We start from the raw sequence: 25,127 nt of genomic DNA, 5'->3' as shown, positions 1-25,127 counted from the left end.
AGATTAAGCTCCATAAAAATTAAAGATAACCAAAATCCAAAAGTACAATGTTCTTTTGTGATTCAAGCAAGGTTTAAAATTTCGGTTTTGGACACCAAAAACAAAATTTCGGCTGAAATTCGGTAAAAAAAAAAAATCAAACATGTGCTGAAATTTCCAAAACTTTGGCTGAAATTTTGGAAAAAAGTAAATTTCAGCTGAAATTTCTGAAATTTCGGCTGAAACTTGGGACTGGCTGAAATTTCGGTTTCAGGTAGTTTCGGTTTCGATCGGACAGAAATTTCAGATTTTTGGCCAAAATTTAAAACCATGGATTCAAGTAGCTGACAATGCAGCATTCCAGGTGGAGATTTCTCAACCATCATCAAAAAACAAGTTTACATTCTGAGTTGGTGCAGAAGAATCTCAAACCCTTATACGTTCATATCAACATACAAAAAAGACAAATCATAAATTGACGGTTAGAGAATCTCTTTGATCATCCAATCAAGGTCACAGGATTGAGTGAATTAGCCACTGTTATATCATTGGGGATAACTAACAAAAAATGAAATATGTAACCTAATTTTCGTATAATTATTCAGGACATGGTAGACATTCAATAGACATACCTCAGACAGGAGAGCAACAACAACAGCTGAAATGCAGGGAATCTCTTCAGCAAGTTGAAAGATCACGCGTACAACAGTAAAAACTTGAAGATCCTTCAACTGAAACAACAGCCACAAGAGAAACATTTAATCCATTACCCCATGGTTACCTCATAAATATGAAAATAAATTTAATCCATTATCATAAAGGACACTGCTATAGGGATCCTATGCATTTATACAACTAAGGCCTAAGCAAATATCTGAATTATTCAAAGTACCACTTAATGGGCAGACCTGAATGGGCAGTGAAGCAACAAGTGCTTCAATTGCAAGGATAATGCTTGGATCACCACCCCAACGGAAGTCAATATCCATTGTGATTTGGCCTTTCTTAAGGCTCTGAACACGTATTCCTGCATCAAGTGAATTATTGTTTAACATAATACTTATGTACCCTTTGTATACATGAAATAGAAATGTTCAAGTGCAATTGAACACTATCATTGTGCAACATAAGTAACTTCTTAGTTCATGGTCATGGTTGCAAAGATTTCCTGATTTTATTATACCATGGAAATTTATAATAGAATAAGAAGCCTCTATGTACAATGAACAAGAAAATAAAAAAGTAAACTACAGAACTGATGGAAGATGCCACCAAAACGTGATATCTTTGGACCAAGATATTGGTAGAGTAAAGAGAATAGGGACTATCTAAAAGGAGCTGGTGGAGATGCTATAGCATGGTAGTAGAGCACCACAACAAGATTTATCTTCAAGATTCTAATTGGCAAGAACCTAAATTTTCATTTCTAATTTCTTGGTCATAACCCAATTTACTGGATGATATAAAATTAAGACAAACAAAGGACATGAATGCGAATTTATTGCACAATGCGTTCTAGTTGTTTACCATCAAGTCCAAAAAAAGAAATAAAAAAGCAAGATTGAAAGAGAGGAGGGGGAGAGAAAGGCCAAGTATCCGGACAAATAATGGAAGAAAAACATAAAACCATAAAACCCAGGAAAGAAAAAGCCTCGGACCCTAATGCTATGGCATACAATTTCAAGCTTTTCCTAGTTTGCTAAGAGATATACAGGAAAGTTTTCTTTCCTGTATATAAAATAGTAAATGCAAACTTCACAAATAATTGAAAACTCTTGCATTTCCATGAAATAACTAGCGGAACCCCAGGGAGGACGAGCCCCAGCCTTTACCAGTCAAAAACTAGCAGTCGCCTTTCATCAACACTTCGATACTTTGTACAGATAAAAGTTAGCCAAGATTTATTTTTATTTTTTTGAAAGGTAACTTTATTAATCCAAATCAGAAAAAGAAAGAGGGGGACAATATGTCCCCCACAGAGAAAAGGCCAAACAGCCCAAGTACATATAAGGTGTTAATACATAATGTAACTACCCGGCCCCAAAGCCCATTACAGATCCCGGAATGATGATGCTCATCGAAACCAAAGTTAGCCAAGAATTCGATAGCGCTCATGACCACTTAAATCCACAAAATGGAGCGAGTCACTAGCATATGCAAAAAATTATCGTTACATACCCAAAAAATCCCTACAAACATCAGATCAATCATTAACTAAGGCATTAGAAGGAAGATATTGTTTGTTGATATTTGCTTCAGAGTAAAGGTGAGGAAGTTGATGACAGAGTTGGCAGTTAGAAAAGAACCGGAGTACATCTGAATGTCGGTCCGAGAGTTTTTTAACCGCCGCATATAAACCCTCCAGTGGGATTGGATACCGTCACAAACCAGTGTGTTTGTGGCTCCAGTCTTGACTGGGTGGCTCCAACCTTTTTGGATTTGGTTGATAGTGGATATTCAGCTCAGGAAGCCTTCTTTTCGACTGGAGTTTTTAATAGCTGCTGCCGGAGATTCTTGATTGTGATAAGTCAAAGGGGAAGTAGAGACAGAAATTCATAGCATCCTCCTAGATCCTTCCCTCGATCGCTAGGAAGCCAAGGAAATCTGGATTTGTTGACAAGACGTCTTGACTTCAGAAATGGCTATGCTCGAGGTAATCGGCCAGTTCCAAATCAGAACGCAAGTGATTGGAGGTGTACAAAGTGTAGCTATAGTAATTTTGGCACAAGACGTGTCTCCAGAAAATGTTTGGAGCCGAAGTATAACAAAAAGGTAGATGTTGGCAAAGTATGGATCCCTAAGGTGCCTCCCAAAGACATTCCTAGCCCTACTAGGGAAGGCAAAACCCCTGTGATAACCATCTCTAGTGAAGTAATTAGTGATAGGAAGAAGATTTTGAAGAACTGCTTGATTGGTACCTTGAGAAACAGATCTCTGTTGGAAAAGATTTGGTCTTGGGCAAAAAGACAATGGGCCCTGCCATTGCTCAACAAACATTTTTGTCTTAGTCCCTCAACGGTGCTTTTCTATTTTGAATCTCATAGTCAAGCCACATCCATCCTTCGGCGGGGAAGAGATGCTTTCGGTGGTTATCTTGTTTCCCTCCAGCCTTGGTCTGCTATTTTAAACACTTGTGCAAGATCTGTGAGACTTAGGTTCTTTAATATCCCTCTTCATGCCCGGTCCCTTTCCACGATGTAGACTCTAGGTCAGCATTTCGGACAAGTATTGGAATCTCAATTGTCGGGTAGTCATGAGCACTATCTAGAATTTGCCTTTGTTAAAGTATTAACTTCTTTATGGAATTGTTTGCCATCCTTTATAAATATTATGGTAGATTCCATGGTTTATCCGATCGGAGTTAGGTGGGTGGATGAGCTATTAATGCCTCTTAATGCTCCTTTGGTAAGAGGAGATCCTGCCCTATTGGTTCCGGGTGTAGGTGTCTATGTTGAGTCTCCACCGGTGGCTGACCCCCCTGTGTTTGGGCTTTCTTCGGTGCCTGCTGGGGGTAAAATTGTCCTTTCCAAGGGGAAAGAGACGTTGGACATATCCACCCTGGATTTTGAATTATCCTCCACCTCGAGAATGGCTAACCAGGAAGATACACCTAAATGTTTAGCCTCATCATTGAAAGGGAAAGTGGTCAGTCCTGAAAAAATATCTTGTCAGAAGCCTTTAAAAGCCAAATCAAGTATTTCTGCTAAAAAAGCTTCAAGGAAAGATATTTCAGACTGCTGCCATCTTCAATCTTTGTCAGTCGAAAAGGCAGTAAAGATCAAAAACCTATTTTTTAAAAGCAAAAAGAACAAAGGAGTCTCGAAAAAAACCCTGAAGGATGTCAACGGTCACACCAAAAGGTCTCGCACTATCCCATCCATTAAAAACTCTTGGCCCCAGAAAGAAAAAGCAGGTCAGGAGGGGCGGGGAGCGAGTCTCGAGAAAAATTACTTATTAGCTACAAAGGGAGGTCTATCTCTCTTTAAAAGAAAACTTTTGGGCTTTCGAAGGAAAGAGGAATCAAAGAACCCCAGCTTAGCCTCTAAGTTCAGCCTTCTCCTTAAAGATTTTGATAAACCCTTCAAAGCCCTTTATTTTTCCATGGCTTCCGATTCTACTTCTTCTTCCAGAAAGAGGAAGGTAGTCTCGTTCGAGGTTAATGACTTACAGTTCCTTCGAAATCTAGAATATGACGAAAAAATGGCAACCGAAGAATGTCCGACACCTAAGGAAATTACTATGAGTATTTTGAAGAGACAATGGAAACAGTTCAAGCGGGTAGCTCTGGTCAACAAGGAATGCTTTCTCAAGGTCTCAGGTAAGTCTGATCAGAAGGAGGCCTTTGTCAGAATTTATAAGTTGGATTTCTTCAAGAAGGCTCTAGAAGAGGCGCGTCAAGCCCGTCGCCAGCGTTGGGAGGAGGTTAAGGCTGCAGAGATTGAGCGTTTAGAGAGTTTGGTGGGTATCTCAGAAGGTGTCTCCCAGGAGTCAAGGGACTCCCTAGACCGGGAAGTTTGTTTGGAGATTCGAAATCGGATAGGAGTGGTTGAGGATAGACAAGAAGCGGATTCAAGGTTGGTGGACTTTCTGGAATCGAAAGAAGATTAAGTCGTTCCTCTTGAGGAAATGGATGAACTTCTGGAGGGGATGTCTTCGGAATAGATTTTGATGACAATCTGGAAGCCACAAAAAATTTATTTCGTTCTATGGCTATCAGGGATCTGAAGGAGCGAAGAGAAGTTGGGAAGGATAATGAGGAAAAGGGGGCTGAGGGGAAGAAGGAAAAATAGAAGAAGGAGATAGGAGTAAAAAAAAACATCTAGTTGGTTAGAATGAGAAGGAAAAAGCAAAAGGAAAATAGGAATAGTGGAAGAACAGAAAAGGAACAGATATAGAAATGAAAAAGATAGGAAAAAGAAGGTATTGAGAAAATTCAGGCGGGACTATGATTTTTGAAGTTTCAGATTTTGGGGTCATAGATCCTGAAGGATGGATCCCTTCTGCACTACCCCAGGAATCTACCGTCAAAATAGCTTTATGTTTGACTTGTTGATTATCTAGAAATTACTTTCTATAGCCGTAGCTTGAGAGATTTGTTCTTTCGCTTAGGCCTATTGTCTGGATGCTTTAGCTATGCTATTTTTCCTAGGAGTGTCTTAGTTCTGAAGTGTTGGAGTTTAAGGAGATAAATTTAAGCCGCTTTTGAGTTTTCAATCATCCTGAAAGTCCAAGAGGGTGCTGGCTTTTAGTTCCCAGGCTGCTGGTTAGGGGTTAGATGTGGTCTTAACAGGGTGACAGATGCACATGCTTGAATTGGTCCCAGGAATGCCCGTCCCAATTCACTTTAACATTTTGTATTGCAGGCTGGGACTCCTGGTCCCGATTGCTATCTCAATATTAATGAAAAATGTCAACTTTCAAAAAAAATACTAAGACATTAGAAGGGACCCCTTTAAAACTATCCAGATTTGATGCACGCTCAGATACTTCGCCAACGAGGGACCATATTAAGTCCTTGGGAAACAAGAATTGCCTGAACAGACTCTTGAATCCCACCCTTTCCAAATTTTTCAAAAACTACAGGGCCGTTTGGATATGCGGATTTTAGAATCTTGGATTTCCTCAAAATCATGGATAGGAGACGAGAGAAGAAGGAGACCGCCCGTCGTTTCCTGATTTCTCGCCCTTCTTTCCATCGAGCGAGAGAGTTGGAGATCGTCCGTGTTTCCAGGTTTTAGAAATCTCAGCTTAAGGGAGAGATTTCTAAAACCTAGATTTCTTAAAATCCAGGATAATGGATTGTAAAATCCAGAATTTTACAAAGCTTTCAAACTAAAACCTGGATTCTATAATCCATGTATCCAAACAGCCCCTAAGGATACATAAATTTCTAAAGAGTTCTCACTCCCACAGTCCCACTCCTAGAGCCCATTGATCTACATGGACCAAACAAACCTTCAAGGATGTTATTGAAACTAGGCAAATCCATAAAGGTGCGGCATAAGGCAAAGAAATTTTTTACCAGAGCTGAGAACTCAGAGGGCAATGAATAAAACGTCTAGCAGATTCTCAAGCTCATAGTCACAATATTTACAAGCAATCATTGAGCATATCCCCCTAATCTCAATCTGGTTTCAACTCAAAAATTTACGATTAATGGAAATCCATAGAACATAACAATCCTAGTAGAGAAAACAGGGTCCCAAATAGACTGCTAAGGCAATGGTTAGCAAGAGGCACTAAACTTAGCATGAAAAACAATTTCAAAAAACCCTACTAGAGCAAGCAAAAGCCCAAAAGGCTTTGTCTTTACCTATAGAAAGCTCCAGATAATCCTTGAAAATCACTAAATGATGACTCTAACTCATAGGGAAGCTCTTAAGGAACACCTCTCAAAATGAGAGACCACACAAAACCAATTTTAGAAAAATCATAGTGATCTGATATGAGCATCGAGGACTTATGGCCATCTTGAAAAGATTGGGGTTGCAGCTCAGCAAAAGGGGCATTCCCACATCATTTGCAAGCGAGAAGAGGATTGTAAAGCAGTTTGCATACTAATATCTCAAAACTTCTCAAACATTTTCAATATCTTGCTTCAAAGAATCCCATAAGGACAAGCCAATAGATATCCATCCACCATGGAAAATCTCCAGACCATGTTATAATAAATTTCTTGGATGACTATGGCCCAAAGACCACCAGCTAGAAAACAACCTCCACCACCATATGGCAATAAGAGCCAAGCTTTGACATCTAGTACTTTTTATACCCAACACCACATTATCATGCTCATGTTTACTCAATCAAATAAAAGGACGGGAATCATTCCACAAGAAGTCCTTTGGTAATATGTCGATCTTGTCTCTGACCAACATAGAAAATCCAGCCTCTAGCAACTCTACACATTAAAAAAGATGGTGGTGCCCTTTCCACTGTAACATCTCAAACCTTCTAAACAATTTCAAAATCTTGCTTCCAAGAATTCCATCAAGGACAAGCCCCTAGAAATCCATCCACCATGGCAAATCTCCATGCATTGTTTTGATAATTTTTCCCAAATAATAATAGCCCAAAGATCATCCAGACAAAGAACAATCTCGACCGTTTGACAAAATGAGCCGAGCCGAGCTATGGCAACTAATATATTTTATACCCAATCCCATATTATCATCATGCTTAGGTATACTCAACCAATTAACCACATGAACTTTTCGTTAAAGGAGGAAGGGCGTAACACCACAAGAAGACCCTTCGTAATATGTCAAACTTGTCTGCAACCAACATAGGAACTCTAAGAACTCTAGGAATATCTCAGGCGAAGGTTTGAGCCATGTTAGAGTCGGAGGGCAATGCGCCAGGGTGGCTTCACAGAGGATCATAGACCCTCCCCCCTCTCGACAATGGAAGGAACACAAGGCGGTGTGCCTTGTTCCCAACATGCACTCAAAGCTGGGCCCGACCAGGCTACCACCTAAAAAATAACTGCTGACAGGGTTTCCTACCCTTTTTTTTTTTTGAATGGTGGGGTTTCCTACTGTTTCTTCAAGGAAATTTTGGAAGACGATTTAATAGGAAATCATACAAGTCATGGAAAAGCTCTACTATTGCCACTAAACTAACAAAGCTTTCAATGCATCATTTATTGCCCTTATTAGTGGCTAAAACCCAATCTAGCTTTGTTGAAGGCAGGCATATCCTCGACCAAATATTTAGAGTTTATAGCCAATGAAAATACTGAATCTACCAAAAAATTTGGTAATAAGAAGGATGCTATTAAACTTGGATCTTACGAAGGCCTACCATAATATTGAATGGCCTTTATTGATGTTGACCATAGAGAATTGGCTTTGGAGACATTCCCTTAGCACCTGAGTTAAGGGGCAAGGAATTGCATTGAGTGGCTTGAGTTAGAAATTGAAAAGCAATTTCTGACTATCAAGCAACTTTATGTAGTTTTTATGTTCCTAATTTAATCACTTTCCAACTAATTTATACGGTTTCATGCTACTTCGCACATAGAGTTGTAGTAAAAGATTCCGGACATTATAGTTTGTTATAGGGATCGCCAATCCCTACACATGGTATGACTGCCTTACATGCATTCTTTTATACAGTCAAAGAATCTTGTATTGACATGTATGAGCATAAATTCCGAGTTGAGTTGCACAGGACACAGATTAATTCTTCACTCAGAAGTTCCCTGAGAAATCTCGCAACTTAATTGCGTGGTCAACATGGTAAAATCAGTAAATCTAAATACCTGGATTCATAATAGTTACCTGGATTCATAATAGTTTTGTCTCACCTTATCCCCACACCCTACCCCGAAATTGCATTATAATCTCTCACCAAAGATTGAAATTTCAGTTTCAGCCTCTGCCGAAATTCTGTAAAAAAACCGGAAATTTCCGATTTTTTAGCCAAAAGTTTGTCAGAAATTTCCAAAATTTTGGCTAAAATCGAAATTCCAAGAATAATTTAAAAACAATTAGCCAAGATATCGGCCGAATTTCGAGACCGACACTGAATCGAAGTACTTTCGGTAACGGTCCTGGCTGAAATCCGAAATTTTGGCCGAAATTTCAAACCATGTCTCTAACTGCCATCAATTGCAGAAACATGGAACCCCAATGTACAGGATCCCTGCAGAGACACGGTTTGATTATCGAGCACATGAGAGTTTTTTATTATCTGCAGAAGCTAAGCTCTTTTTTACTGTTTTTTCATTTAAAAAAGCCACAAGCACTACAGAAACTATGCCTTGAAATGCTTGTGAGTATATAATTTACAGAATTCCTTATAATTTTCTTTATCCTGGTCACCTGCATAACCATAATGAGCATGTACTAAATTGATAGGAAACTGGATGCTATTGAACTTGAATTAACATATGGGAATTGCTCGTCAGTTTTTAAGTAACCACTAACTTAAAAATACATGTTTGCCGCCAACCATATATGCATCATAGAAAAGTGACAGCATAAATGACTTTCCTTTACCTCGCTAACCACTTAATGAAAACAAGAAACTACCTCTAAAGTTATAGAATAAAACATACTCGAGCAAAATCATTGTTAAGAGCAGACTCAGAGGCAAAAGGCTTTCAGCCTAGAAACTTTGAGAACTCAAACCTTCAATCTTGGGTGGCACATTTCCAAGGAAAAGTTTACTGAACTTAATTGAAGAAATTCCAGCAGGGCGATATTCTTCCAATAGTGGTTCGACAGATTCCTTAATAACAATGGTTGCTGCCTGAGAACAAGCACAATAATGAATTTTTAAAAAAAAATTATGAACCAAAAATTAGTGGCATGCCGGCATTATAATGTTATATGCAAGTGCAGGGATCAGAAATTAATAAAATATCATGATGCATTTACCAGTCAACAACAATGATAAGCTGCACATCTTTGTTGGCTATCACTATAAATTTTGGACAGAGCATGGTATTAAAGTATGATCCAATCAATGCTGCGCTAGAAATTATCAAATTAACAAGACCACAAAGAACAACAAAAATGCTTTTCAGGAATATTTAATTATCCACAACAAAATCCAGTACTTCCAATACATCTAGCACATGCAGTAACAAACTAGATTTGATGCCCAGAATTTCTACTTTTTTTTCTTTTTTGAACAATTAACAAATAATACATTAAGAAGAAAATAAGAGCCATACTACACCACTTCATCTGTACCAATGGCGATAGAAGGAAAGTGCAGTTCCCCACCCAATGAAATCGCAGCCATCCCATGAAATTATTAGAGAACTTCTTGATCAATTGAAGAATAGCCAACGACTCAGTTTCACACAGAACCTTTCACCTCGAGGGGCTTGAGAAAGCCAACCTGATTCCCATGAAAAGATTAGAGAACTCCTTGATCAATTGAAGAATAGCCTACGACTCAGCTTGACAAGAACCTTTGAACTCGAGGAGCCTGAGAAAGTTAAGCTAACACACCCTTTACCACGCCTAACCAAACAACCATCACAATTGCATTTTAAAAGCCCTCAGGATCCATCGCTCAAACATTTATCATTTCCTAACCTTACTCTGTCCTCACAATCTCAAACCAATTTGATATTTCTATTTCCTCTATTCTAAATTCACAAAATCCATTTCGAATATCCACCAAAATTGTGTTTTCTTGACCTTTAGCAACAATATGAATGTATGGAAATGACAAAATCATATTATTATACTCCTTCAAGATGGACCACAGAGTAATTATTTGTGGACACAGACACGAGCGTCACGTGTCGACACGGACATGGAGTGTAGGACACGACAAACTCCAAAAAAGTTAGAAACGGGGACACGGATAAAAATAGGTACATATAATCATGATTTGTGGACAAGGATTTGTGTGCCAAGTTTCGACACGGATACGAGGTATCTGACATGGCAACCTCTAAAAATCAAGGAATAGTGTCACACTCATACACATACATTCATATAAAGTTACCGACTCTTCTAGCAGTACATTTAAAAGTGTCTAAAGGAGTGTCGACACCTGTGGACACGGATGTCGTGTCCGACACGACACGACATGTGTGTCGGCAATAAATTCAAAGTGTCCGCCAAATCATAGAACCAAAGAAATATGAATGTCTGGGTAAAAGCAAAATCATATTATTATACCCCTTCAAGATGGACCACAGAGTAGGGACCAAAGAAATTCAACCTCTAGTAGAGAAAGAGGCATAGGACCAGGCCTCCAATAAAGAAAAGATGAGAGAAAGAATCACACACTCCACACCACAGAGAGAAAAATGACAGTACAACAAACACGGTAAAGGAGCAATGAGTATAAGGATGGTTCACCAATTTCTCTGAAAAACCCCATATGATGCAACAGTTGTAGATGCATCTCATCCCCAATTTTGAAGGAGATTCTTGTTCACACTTGGAAACAATCAAAAAGCAAGAACCGTGGCAGGACCTGAATCAACTAGTGGGCACAATACTAAATTAACCCAACATGATTCCCATAACCCAAGGGTAAAAACCCATTTGGGCTCCATTTCCAAAGCCAACAGTCAAACTGAAGGGAACACAAATACATTCAATCTGGCTAACAAGGAACAGATAAACCTAAATATCGTCGTCTTTAAGCTCCCTTCTAAAACTAACAATGCGATCTACCTTCTTGTCCTTCCAATAACACTATCTCTAATCAAAACATCATTTTTCCCCTAACTAAGCTATATAGGAAATTAAATTCAACACAAAAAGATAACTTTTCACGCCAAAGCTCCACCCGGAACCTATTGCCATTGCCCATTCACGCTTTAAACTAACCTGAACCTGCCCACAGACAGCTTTTCACACCCAAGACCCTATGACCTAGAAGTAAACCCAATTGTAACCCCAAATGATATCATTTTCACACCCAAGACCCTATAATCTATACATTGACCTAATGATATCCTTCCATAGGGCACCCACCTCAACAAATCTCCAAGGCTGTTTATAACCTAATTTCGGAGGGGCACATCTCCATGGTCTGATAAATAATCAATATGGCCAATCATGCTCATAGGGCACAAATGCGGACATCTAGTGGATCCTACAAGCATTCACATATATACGATCAAGTCAAATCCAAAACAGCCATATGTGGAATCAACCCAATGGAATAACTAAGTGTAGCTCAAACTCAGCTTGGACATAGCTCAGCTTTGACTCGACTTAAACCAAAAGGTCACTTTTCAATAAAATCGAATATGCCATTTTCTTTAAAAGGAAATAATGCTAAGGCCCTTTTTTCCCTAAACTTGAAGTTAATAACTTATAGATGCGAGATTTTAATTTAAAAACTCAAACCATGGAAGGATCTCCTCCTATGAATTCCTACATTAGCATTCATTACATTCATTTCGCTATATTAACTTTTTATGGCATATAAATTTGCACATTGCAGAGTTTTATCTTATCTTGGCTCTCATTGATTTTTTTTGTATTTTTACTTCATAACTTTAAGGTTGTCATATTTTTTTCAGTACCTGTAAAAAGAAAAATAATGAGTTGCCAAGAGCCATGTCAACCTACCTAAGTCAAAAGATGGGGCTCAATCGACTTAAGCCTGGATCATGAAAAAAGATGTAGCTCATCAACCGAATTAATCCCAAATCATAAGTTTAACTCCCCATGGGAAAGTTTAAAAAATGTGTAATTTAAAAAATAAAAAAAATCCCAAATCATAAGTTTTCCAATCTTTCTCCAACCTCCTAGCACCAAAAACTCCACAAGTTGTATGCATCGTATTTAAATCATGTGGAATTTCTAAATCTCCCCCTCAAGTTGTATTATGTTTCTAAACATGTTCAGCTTGTAAGATAGATGGCTATTAAGATTACTCGTGAGTTCTTTAGTAAAATTGTCTTCTACTTGGTCTTTACTTGGTATTGTAGTTATGAATTCTGTTTCACTCCGGAACGGAAAACAGAACAGAATGGAAAATGAAACTTTTCAGGCAGAATTTTGGACATTCCAGAAATTTTACCCGGAACAGACCATTCCGCTCGGAATCGCACGAACATTCAGATTTTTTCTGGATTGTTTACTCTCTCTTTTTTTTATGATGAATTTCTGGATTGTTTACTCTTCAGCCTTTTTTATAATTTTTCCCAATTTTCCCTTTTAAATTATTGTTTTATAGATTTTTGAGGGGCATTTGATGTACTTTATCCTTATCAAATGAATGGTAGAGTTAAAAGTATTTGAGGGAACAATATGAACAATTTCAGATTGGATTTATGTTTTGTAATATTTTTATATGGTATTTTGTATTACGAATTGTTCGTGTTATTGAGTTTTGCACTGTATTTGATATTATTTAGGGTCATCAAGAGTCAATTTTATGCCGACATACATTTGGTAGATGGTTTAAGTAGTAAAATGCGTTTTTTGTCAGATTTGGTCCAATTAATGGTTTCTTATTTTTTAAATATTTTTTATTTTTAAAAAATTCCACCTATCACAGCATCTTTTTCAAGACAGATTATCGGAACAACCGGAATACTGAAATGTTCCAATTCGGGAGGAAAACGAAACGATCACCGGACCAGAATTAATATCTAAACATGGAATAAAGAGAGGCTATCTCACCACTCTCTACTTTTTCTTTGACAAAATGTTCCATCAATTTCTTTGTGTTCCACTCTTACATGAAACACTAGGGGGGCGTTTGGATACGCAGATTTTAGAATCTTGGATTTCCTCAAAATCATGTATGTGTGACATGAGAAGGAGACTGTCGGTTTCGCATCTCTTTAGAATCCTACATTTTAAGTAAGACATCCAGATTTTAGAAATCTCTCCCCCATCCTGAGATTTCTAAAATCTGGAAACATGAGATGATCTCCTACTCTCTTCCTGACAGAAAGAAGGGAAAGAAATCAGCAACAGTCTCCTTCTCTCGTCTCCCATCCAGAGTTTTGAGGAAATCCAAGATTCTAAAACCCATAGAATTTTAGAGAATTCAACTGCACCTTGATTATCTAGTATAGCTTTGTATGTCCTCTTGAAAGAATATATGTATGTCTGGAAGTAAGTTAATAACCAAACTATCTCAGCAAAAATAGAAACCCTGGCACTATAATATGCTTCTGCACTAGATATTGCAATTGTTTGTTGCTTCTTGCTGCTCCATGAGACTAAACAGTCATTCAATACAACACAGTACTCTGTAAATGATCTCCTAGTATCAAGATCTACTATACAGCCAACATAAGAGAATCCAATCAATTTATTTCTTTCTTTTGACGAGGACCATATAATAAACCATGAGTCAATGTTCCTACGAGATACCTCCCTATTCTTTTAGCATCTTGTAAATGTTATTGCCGTGAATCATGCATAAATTGAAAAACTTGATTCACTACATAGGTGATGTCTGTGATTGACTTCTTTGAGAATGGAATGGCTTCATCCCCAGAATCAAGTCGTGTAGAAATCAAGTATTGAAGTGCACCAATCATACTCCTGGGCATGTTCTACGACCTTTTCTCCATCTTGCATACTTTAACTTCCCATTATAAACTGCAAGAGTTACAATAAGCTTGCAATTCAGTATATAAAATTTACGTAGAAGATCCCTAGCAAAAATTGTGTTAAAATCATCCCCTTTCTATGTTCTCTCTACTTCCATACCAAAAAAGTAACGAAGCTCCAAAATAATTCATTTTTTAACTAACAAATTTCTACATTATCACCTCCAATAATAATGATATCATTGACATAAAGTAATATTAGAACAATATCTAACCTAGTGTGCTTATAAAACAATAAAGTGTCACATACACTTCTCTTGTATCTTGTGATTTGAAAAGCTTGCTCCAACCTTTCAAACCGAGCTCTAAGATCTTGGTTTAGCCCATTAATAGTTTTCTAAAGTCAGCACACATAATTCCCTCGATTTGCCTCCTCAAATCCTTCTGGTTTTTCCATGTAGATTTTTTCCTTAAGGTGTCCCATGTAAAAAAAGTGTGTTTCCACATCCATACGATTGAGCTCCCACCCAAAATCAATTTTTTAAATCTAGAACTGATTTTATTGTAGTTTCCTTGATGCGGGACTGCAGGTCTCCACATAGTCAAGACCAAGTTATTATTATATCATTTTGCAACAAGTCTAGCTTTGTATCTACCTATTGTTCCAACAGACTTCTACTTTATTTTATAAACCCATCCGCATACCACAAAATTCTTTTTGTTGGGACGAGCCATTACTCCCCATGTGGCATTTTTCAGTAAAGTGGTTACGGTTTCTAATGGGTGATTGAGGTGAGTTGGATGTTCGAAGGGATTGGAGGACAAGATTAAGGTTTCGTAGGAAGAGGTTGGGTGCAATGGTTTCAAAAACTTAAATGGAAGATTTAAAGGGTTGGAAGAAACTAGGGTTTTAAGATCTAGGTTCAAACTTCAAGAAGATATCAACACAAGATTGAACATGCAAAGACAAGATTAATAGCTAATAGCGAAAAGGAGTGCCTAAAGACAAGAAGAGAATGACTCTAGGGTCTCAGACCAAATATGGGAAGGGACTTAAAAGACAAGATTAGAGAATAGGATAGAGAGTAGGGTTTCGAAGATCGAGAGGTACCTCATGAGAAGAATAGAAGATCTCTTCTTCAATCCCTGATTAACAATGCACTAATACCATCTAAAGAATTTAGCAATTTAAAATTGTTAGAATATGTAGAATGCCTAATAGCATAACTGTCTTTGTACTATCCTCTTGTTATTATAAATACATGTCTAAGGGGGAGACATCCCCAACTTACACAAATCTTTTCTCTCATTCTTTCTCTCTAACATGGTATCAGAGCCCTGGGGTTATGATTGCCTAGGGACCATTGGAGAAGCTCTCCTCTCGGCCATCTCTTCTCTCCCTTCACCCTACGCACCATGCCCCCCTCACCGCAGCCCTCTCGCCCCTCTCTCTCTTTCTCCATCTCACGCAGTCACCATCCTCCTCCAAACAGTGCTGTGAACAATGCCATGAACAGTGCCTCTCTCTCTCCATCTAAAGAATTTAGATAGAGAAAGAGATACCTCATGAGGAGTAGAAGATCAAAGATCGAGAGGTACCTCATGAGAAGAGTAGAAGATCTCTTCTTCAATTTCTGATTACCTAAACACTAATACCATCTAAAGAATTTGGCAATTTAAAATTGTTAGAATATGTAGAATACCTAAGGGCATAACTGTCTTTGTACTATCCTATTGTTATTATAAATACATGTGTAAGGAGGAGACATCCCCAACTCACACAAATTTTTTTCTATCATTCTTTCTCTATAACATGGTATCAGAGCGCTAGGGTTACGATGCCCCTAGGGACCATTGGAGAAGCTCTCCCCTCGCCCATCTCCTCTCCCTTCACCCTACGCACCACGCCTCTCTCTCTCTCTCTCTCTCTCTCTCTCTCTCTCTCACGCATCACCCTTAGCCACCATCTTCCTCCAAACAGTGCAGTGAACAATGCCGCGAACAGTGCCTCCCTATCTTTCTACATCTAACCCTTTCTCTTTCTCCCCTACACCTAGAACCCTTCAACCCTAACTTTTTTTTACTTCATAAATCCTCTCTCTCCCTTCTTCTAATGGTGTAAATCCTCTTCCTACACCTTTCTTTGTCTTGTCCGCGGCTTCGTCTCTCTTTTCAATGTTGATCAACGTTTGTCTCTCTCTCACGGAGCCGTGCTATGTCCCTTGGACCCATCTAGTCTCTTCATTTATCTTTTTTTTCTCTTACCGACTTTCGTGATTGTTATCTTCATTATCTCTTTGTCTTCATGGAGTCTCCTATCATTGAGGATCCTTCTATCGGTGCGACCTCTGCAATTCATGCCACATCATCACCGTTGGCTATTTCCTCTTCGACCTATCCTTCTTTTATGGAGGGATCATACTCACAGATGACCACTGTCAAACTCGATGGGACTAATTACTTGACTTGGAAGGTCGTAGTTGAGACATATCTACTTGCTCGAGGCAAGGCTCGCCTTATTCGCCAGGCCCCTCCAGCTACCACTGATCCCTCTTATGAGCGCTCCCTCCTCTGAACGCTGGGGACAGGAGGATGCGATGATTCGCACTCTCTTATGACAGAGTATGACTCCTTCTATTGCTAGCACCATGATGCTCCTCCCAACGTCGAAGGAGATCTGGGATCATACTGTGCTACTCTACTCTGCAGTAGTCAATCTTATTAGCATACGTTCTACATACTCTGAGTGGATGCGTCTTCGTCGTGGTGACATGTCTCTTGCTGCCCATTATTGCCAATTGGTCTCCCTATGCCAGCAATTTGATGTCTTTATGCCTCTCACGTCTAATGTCATTGTACTTGCACGCTAATGGGACCAAATTCGTGTTGTCCATTACCTCGACATTCTCAGTCTTGAGTTCGTTCATCTTCGTCAGTAGGTTATCGGCTCTGGTACTATTCCCTCTCTCACAGAGGTCCACTCTTGTGCTCAACAGTGCCTTTTGACCGATGCTTCCGCGGATGTCTCTGTTTCTGCTGGTAGTTCTATCCTGGCTACCTATGATAGTGATGGGCGCAGTCGAGGCTGTCATGGTCGCGGTGGTGGCGGTGTTGGTGGGGGCCGTGGTCGCACTTATTGTTCACAGTGTCAGCGAGAGGGCCACCATCTTAATACTTGTTTTCAGCTGCATCTAAAGCTTCGTCAGTCTCGCTCGAGCCATCTTTCTAATGTTAGTTCTCCAGCTGCTGCTCCTTCCCCTGCTACTGAGCCAGCGACGTCCGGTGATTCTTTCACAGTCTCTAGGGTTGACTTTGAGGAGTTTCAGCGTCTTCGCTTGGGCGCTCATGAAACTGCGGGTTTTGCACAGTTAGGTAGCTCGCACACTACCCTTCTCTCTAGCTTTGGTTCCTGGATTATTGATTCGGGGGCCTCGAACCACATGACTGGTAACTCTTCTCAGCTTAGTTCTTTTCGTCAATTTCATTCTGCTTCTCAATCCACTACTCTTGTTGATGGTACCACTGCTCCTATATCTGGTGTTGTAGTATCTCTCATCACCCTGGCCTGCCGCTTTCTTCAATCTTATGTGTTCCTAAGTCTCCCTTTAGTTTACTTTCTGTTAGCTAGCTTACTAAAACTATAAATTGCTTTGTCTCATTTTATCCATCTTATTGTCTCTTTCAGGATTTCTTGACTGGGAGGACGATTGGCTTGGGACGTGAGGTAGATGGGCTTTATCGTCTGAAGTGTTGCTCGGTTCCTGTTGCCTTGTATGGTTCTGTCGACACATATCAGTGGCACTGTCGTCTGGGCCACCCTTCTCTTCAGCAACTTCAGCATACGCCTTTGGTTCGTGGATCTGTTTCTTCGTTTCAGTGCGAGCATGTAAACTCATGAAACACCATCGTGTGTCATTTCCTCCCCGAATAGTTAGTCGAGTCCATTTCAGTTAGTCCATTCGGATGTATGGGGGTCGGGGTCGCATCTTTAACTGGTTATAAGTACTTTATTGTTTTTATTGATGATTATTCGCGTATGACATGGTTGTTTTTACTTAGAGACCGTTCTGAGGTTTTTTCTGCTTTTCGAGCCTTTCATGGTGAAATTCAAACACAATATAATTGCACTCTCAAATGTTTATGCACAGATAATACTACTTCTCAGGTTCGAATGGGTTTCAGAATTATCTCTCCAGTCATGGCATCCTACATCAGTTCTCTTGTGCCTACATTTCTCAGCAAAATAGTGTGGCTGAGAGGAAACTCCGATACTTACTTGAAGTGGCTCGCACCTTACTCTTTCAAATGCGAGTACCAAAATCCCTCCGGAGTGATGCTGTCCTTACTTGCTTTCTTGCTAACCGTCTTCCTTCAACGGTACTTCATGGTGACTCACCCTACCAGGTTCTCCACCCTCAGTTGGATCCTTATGCTCTCACGCCTAGGGTGTTTGGGTGTGTTTACTTTGTTCACATTCTCGGCCCTGGTCGTGATAAGTTAGACCCTAGGTCGGAGCGATGTGTCTTTCTAGGCTATTCTTGTACCCAGAAAGGTTATCGTTGCAACAATCCTCGTCTCCGCCGATGGTTTGTCTCTGCTGATGTGACCTTCTTTGAGTCTGAGCCCTTCTTTCCACAGGTTCTTGCACCCCCGAGTCCTGCTCCTGACTCACAAATTGCTCTCCCTCTCTCGGTACTCCGGACCATGTTCTACATTCGTCACCATCTTTATCAGTAGATATACCTGCATTGGCCTCTGTCCCTGTCTCAGTTTCTCCACCTCCAGGGCCTCCTACTCCTATGAAGTGTTATCAGGGACGTCGACGGGAAGATCATCCACCACCTCTCCCAGCCTTATCTTCTCAGCTAGATATCTAGAGGTCACCCTCTCAGGTATCATCACTTCCTTCACTTATGGTACCTTCTGATTCCCCTATTGCTTCCCGCACTCACTCTCACTCTACTGCTCACCCTATTTCTCACTTTGTTTCATATGATAATCTCACCCCCTGCTTTTTGAGGTTTTGTGTCTTCCTTGTCCTCTATTTCTCTACCGTAGTCTGTGGCCGAAGCTCTCTCTCATCCAGGCTAGGATGCTGCCATGGATCTAGAGATGGGTGCACTTCATACTAATCATACTTGGGATTTAGTTCCTTTGCCTTCTGGTGCTTGTCCTGTTGGATGTTGATGGGTATTCTCTGTTAAGTATCCGTCAGATGGGACTGTTGAGAGTTTGAAAGCACGCCTTGTCGCCAAAGGGTATACTCAAACCTTTGGTGTTGATTACACTGAGACATTCTCACCTGTTGTGAAGTTCCTTCTATTTGAGTGTTACTTTCTCTGGCAGTATATCATGCTTGGACTTTTTATCAGCTCGATGTGAAGAATGCCTTTCTCCATGGCGACCTCAATAAGGAGGTTTACATGGAGCAAACTCCTGGGTATGTTGCTCAGGGGGAGATGGCTGCCTCTCTCTGTCGCCTTAGAAAGTCTCAACAAGAGACATGTCACCACGACAAGACGTATCCACTCAAAGTATGTAGCACATATGCGAGTAAGATTGGCTACTCCAGAGTAGAGTAGCACAGTATGATCCCAGATCTCTTTGGACGTAGGGAGGAGCATTATGGTGCCACCAATAGGAGTCATACTCTGCCATAAGAGGGTGTGAATCAACGCATCCTCCTGTTCCTAGTGCTCATAAGAGGGATCAGTGGTAATTGGAGGGGACTTGCAACTAAGGCGAGCCTTGCCTCGAGCAAGGAGATATGTCTCAACATCGACCTTCCAAGTCAAGTAATTAGTCCCATCCAGTATGACGGTGGTCCTATGTGGGAATGAGCCCTCCATAAAAGACAGATAGCTCGACGAGGAAATAGCTGACGGTGATGATGCAGCATGAACCGCAGAGGTTGTGCCGATAGAAGGATCCTCAATGACAGGAGGCTCCATGAAGAAAAAGAGATAATGAAGATAACAATCACGAAAGTCCGCAAGAGAAAAAAAAAGATAAATGAAGAGACTAGATGGGTCCAAGAGACATAGCGCGGCTCAGTGAGAGAGAGATAAACGTAGATCAACATAGAAAAGAGAGACAAAGCGGCGAACAAGACAAATAAAGGTGTAGGAAGAGGATTTACACCATTAGATGAAGGGAGAGAGAAGATTTATGAAGTAAAAAAAAGTTAGGCTTGAAGGGTTATAGGTGTAGGGGAAAAAATATATGCGGTGAAGAGTAGGAATGGAGGGGCTTCGAATGAGAGTAAGGGTTGCGGGTGTGGATGGGAGAAAGAGAAAGTGTTAGATGGAGAAAGAGAGCAAGGCAGTGTTCACGGCACTACTCACGGTACTGTTCACGGCACTGTTCACTGTACTGTTTGGAGGAAGATAGTGACTAAGGGTGATGCGTGAGATGGAGAGAGAGAGAGAGAGAGAGAGAGAGAGAGGAGCGAGAGGGCTGCGGTGAGGGGGGCGTGAAGGGTGAAGGGAGAGAAGAGATGGGCGAAGGGAGAGCTTCTCCAATGGTCCCTAGGCCATCGTAACCCTATGGCTCTGATACCATGTTAGAGAGAAAGAATGAGAGAAAGGGTTTGTGTTAGTTAGGGATGTCTTCCCCTTACACATGCATTTATAATAACAAGAGGATAGTACAAAGACAGTTATGCCCTTAAGCATTCTATATATTCTAACAAAAACAATCTCTAAGAGCATGGATTGGAAGATTCAGTGAAGCAATCATGTGTTTTGGAATGAAACAATGTATTGTTGACCACTCAGTTTTCAGTCATCAGTATGCAGATGGTTGTATATTTTTAATAGTGTATGTGGACTCTATTATTATCACTTGCAGTAATTCAGGGGGTATACAAAAATTAAAGACATTCTTGCAGAAAGAATTCTCTACTAAGGATCTGGGTCGCCTAAGGTACTTTCTTGGGAGAGAGGTGGCACATTCTTCTCGAGGCATCCATATATCACAGAGGAAGTATGTGTTGGACTTATTAGAAGAGACAGGAAATCTTGGAGTGAAACCTTCATCTGCACCCATGGATCCTAATGTGAAACTTATTCCTAAAGATGGGGACCTGTTGGATGACCCTGGCAGATATAGGAAATTGGTTGGGAAGCTCATATACCTTACAGTTACTTGTCCAGACACTTTGTATATTGTAGGGACAGTTAGTGAGTACATGAGCTCTCCACGTACCTCTCATTGGGCTGCAGTAATCCAGATTCTCAAGTACTTGAAGGGTGCTCCAAGAAGAGGCTTGTTGTTTAAGAGGCATGGTCATATGAGAATTGAAGGTTTTTCTGATACGGATTGGGCAGGATCTCCAGCAAATAGAAGGACCACTACTGGATAATGTACCTTTGTAGGAGGGAACTTGGTGTCATGGCAAAGTAAGAAACAGGACGTCATAGCCAAGTCCAGTGCTGAAGCTGAATACTGGGACATGGCACATATGAGTACAGAGCTAATCTGGTTGCGCTCACTATTGTCTGAGATTGGCGTTGTTCCCACTTCCCTTCTAGGTTGTATTATGATGACAAGGCTGCCATACATATTGCTATCAATCCCGTTTTCCATGAACGAACGAAGCACATTGAGGTGGACTGCCATTTTATTCGTCAGAGAATCCAGAGTGGAGAGAATCCAGCTGGTAGATATGTTTACAAAGCCTTTAAGCAAAGCTAAGTTTAGTGATATTTGTAACTAGCTTGCAATGTATGAAATACTTTTCAGCTTGAGGGGGAGCGTTAGAATATGTAGAATGCTTAAGGGCATAACTGTCTTTGTACTACCATCTTGTTATTATAAATACATGTGTAAGGGGGATACATCCCTAACTTACACAAACCCTTTCTCTCATTCTTTCTCTCTAACAGAAATGTAAAAGAGGAAGAGAGCGAAATATGAAGAGAAGAGGGGAGGAGAGAACCCACACAATTTATGAGGTTTGTAATATGTTCTTACATAATGAGTCGCAGCTTTAATCACCAGCTAATATAATATAATAACATAAGTTACACTAATTACAACAATACCATTAGTTAAGAAATACAACATAACACATTTATATATGCAACATACTCAATCCTTGTGTTATTTCTAAAGAGCACAGATACAACCATCTTCCTCCAATTCACATGTAACCTGTGTTGCATGGATTCTTTGCCCCCCTACGCTGAATCCGTGTCAACATGTTTCGAGACGCGAATTGGACATGGATTCGAGTGGGGAACATCTGGATTCTTGTCGTAGCCGTATCCCACACGAATCTTGTTTTTTCATATGAATCCAACACATCGCTTACTCTTTTAAAATGCGAATCCTATATATTTTCCCTTTAAACGTGTTTTCTGCTAATTTTTTTTATAAAAGCACAACCCTGGAACATCGACCCCATTCGCCTTTCTTCTTCAACTCTCTAACCCTAACGTCTCGACCCTCCACTATCAATTTTTTCATGTATTTAAATTTAAATTTTTTATTTTATTTAATAAAAATTACTGAATTCATGATCCTCCATTTTGGGTTTTGCCGAATCCGACACCCGAATCCGTGTCAGATCCCGACACACAAATCCGAATCTATGTTGAGCATATAACCCAACACATCTTCATAACATCAAAGAATTGCCTTCAGTTAACAAACTCGCTCAATCGTAAGGACCACAATACTAAAGGTCATCATAAGCAAACTGGAGATGCAAGTGATCCCTTGAAGAATCCAGTAGAAGTTCCACCAAACCTGATAATAAATGAAGCGAAGAAATGCAAGCCCTCATCCATTTCACCAAACCCCATTGTACAGAACTACAGACCATTGAAGGAAGTTTATCAGCTTACTTACAAGAGGCACATTATGTTCTAAGCATTGATATATAAAAGCAAATTCTTGTATATATCCAAATTAAAGGAATTCATATACAAAACAAATTAAAATAATAGTGCGGCAACCAAACGTCAATGAGCAGGGAGATTGCATGTCATAGTGGCTGAACATAATTCATGAAAAGAACTTGATATTAAGCAAAAAGAATTTATCATAAGTATTCATATCATAGTGGAGAGATCAAGCAACCATGGGATCCAACTTACATCTGCAACAAAAGGCCACAATTTGCTCAATTGCTTGTTCATCCATTTCACCTGTAATGGCCAAGAAAAGAAAAACAAGATTCACAATTATTAATAATTAATTCAATATAAGCACAAGTCAACCAGGTGATTTCATTAATAAATCACAATACAACATTGCAGAGCACAAAAAACACAAAATATGTCCTCCATTTCTCCAACGCTTCAAAGAAAAACCTTCAAAAGCAGTTTCTTAAAACCCCCAAGAAAAACATAACCGATAACTCTATAAAATCTTCAATTTTTTCTCAAGCAAGTATTTAGGAATCAACGAAGCTTTCATGATTTTTAGTCGATAACTTGATTAGAACCCAAGAGTCATTTTTTTAGTTCCACTCAATTTTTCCAAAATAATTAAAGGTGTTAGTAAGGCTAAAGCCGCTAAACTAGACCAACAACTTGTCTAACCGTTTTTTTCATCTTTCCTCCAGCCAAAACTTAAATCAATTTTCTTATAATTCCAATAAGGTATATATAATTATAAAAAAATTTCCCTAAGTCTTCAAAAATTTTGCAAGAATATACAAAGAATACAATTCCTTTGTCAAGACAGCCATGGGTTCAGCTATATTAAATATAAACCTCCAAGGTGAAGAAAATGGCAGATCCCATCCCTAAAGTAGATTATTTCCATTTTCCTAAATTTTAATTAGGGATACCAACACGCAAGCTGGGGGGCTCTTTTGGATGGCCTTCATTTTGCAAGGCTCTAGCGATTAAGGAGTTGTGGATTGAATCTATCAGTCAAGTATTGATTGACTTCTTGCAAGGTAACAGCTCCATTCATTTGGTCTAATATTTGCTCCTGGTAAGAGAGTAGAACTTTTAATGCACCTAATGAAGGTTATCATCACTCATTAATATATAGGAAAATCAAGCTGCAGACTCTTTAGCCAACTTCGCTTGTTTAAAGAAGGAAAACAAATTCTTTACTTCTTGGGTTGATTTCCCTAGAGAGCCCAGAGGAGTTGTTAGATGTGATGCTATGGGGGAAGAGTAGTTATAGAGGCAGTTTATAGTTTATCTTTTTCTTTTTTGGATCTCCTCTTGTATGTCCCTCTTCTTATTAAGTACAATTTCAGATGTCGTAAAATTGTTTTTAATAAACATTTCAATCTTTCAAGTGAAGGCATTCAGGAGACCTAATGCTCCTTTGAAAAAATCAAGGTGAGATAAGCTTTGGTTACACTCATATTGAATTTTTATTTTTATTTTTTTTGAATGGTACTTGCATTGAATATTTGCTAACCTGGATGAAAAAATTAGCAAATATACTTGTTAATTCAACTCGATGTAAATAATAATTAATTTTAGTGGGCCAAGACCCAACAGATATACAGTCAAATGGCTATCGCTTATGCCTTAGGTGAGCAGACCTGAATGTGGATTTTTGCACATGTGGCCCCTTTTTTGGGTTTGGCCATTGCATGTGGATTTTTGCTATCAAGGAGGTTTGAACTCAGGACCTTTGCCTTTGATACCATGTCAAACCACCAATTACTCCAAAACCTTAAGCTGTTGGAGAAGGCGTTATTTATTCTTTTAAACTTTAACATAACCAAATGACATTTTCAAAAAAAAAAACTGAATGAGGAAATCCAAGCCATCAATCGTAATATGAAACCCATGGGGGAAAAGTAAGAATTCAAGATTGTAGTCACGATATAAGTATAATCTGTGTGAAAGTTTCTCTCAACTCAGAAAACAAAGAACTCCCTGCCGAGCAGAGAATAAGAAGATGACGAGCAAGGAAGAGAAAAAGATTGAGAAGAAAAGGAAGAAAAAGAAGAAGAAGAAGGCCAGAAAGGATAAATGGGGCCAGCAGCTACGACCATGAGCCCAGGCGGTGCCATTAGATATGTATATGGTCATTTTTCCTTGAGAAATAATCAAGGAATCATTTTTTATATCAGCATTAAGATTGTGGTTTTTAGTCATGAAAAAAATAAAAAAATTCTTTATAAAATAGTGACTTTAAAATTGAGCCTCTGGGATGCATCATTTATAAA

The 25,127-nt window shown here is 39.4% G+C and overlaps 1 protein-coding gene across 1 annotated transcript in view; it reads right to left on the bottom strand.

Annotated features, from left to right (window-relative positions):
* The window catches only part of NTMC2T4 (Calcium-dependent lipid-binding (CaLB domain) family protein), a 75,051-nt gene that overhangs the window by 37,805 nt on the left and 12,119 nt on the right, over positions 1 to 25,127 (bottom strand). Inside the window, exons 3-6 of the mRNA XM_077365060.1 lie at positions 23,080 to 23,130; positions 9,114 to 9,234; positions 888 to 1,006; positions 612 to 710 (exon numbers count right to left, since the gene is read on the bottom strand). Coding sequence (XP_077221175.1) covers positions 612 to 710; positions 888 to 1,006; positions 9,114 to 9,234; positions 23,080 to 23,130 — 390 coding nt within the window. The remainder of the gene's footprint in view (positions 1 to 611; positions 711 to 887; positions 1,007 to 9,113; positions 9,235 to 23,079; positions 23,131 to 25,127) is intronic.

This window comes from Tasmannia lanceolata, unplaced genomic scaffold (assembly GCF_043159265.1).
Source record: "Tasmannia lanceolata isolate RefF3 unplaced genomic scaffold, GAP_Taslan_0.1 ptg000020l, whole genome shotgun sequence".
NCBI classification, from domain to species: Eukaryota; Viridiplantae; Streptophyta; class Magnoliopsida; order Canellales; family Winteraceae; genus Tasmannia; species Tasmannia lanceolata.
The sequence above is the reverse complement of the archived record's forward strand: the minus strand, read 5'-3'. Positions and strand labels throughout refer to the sequence as shown.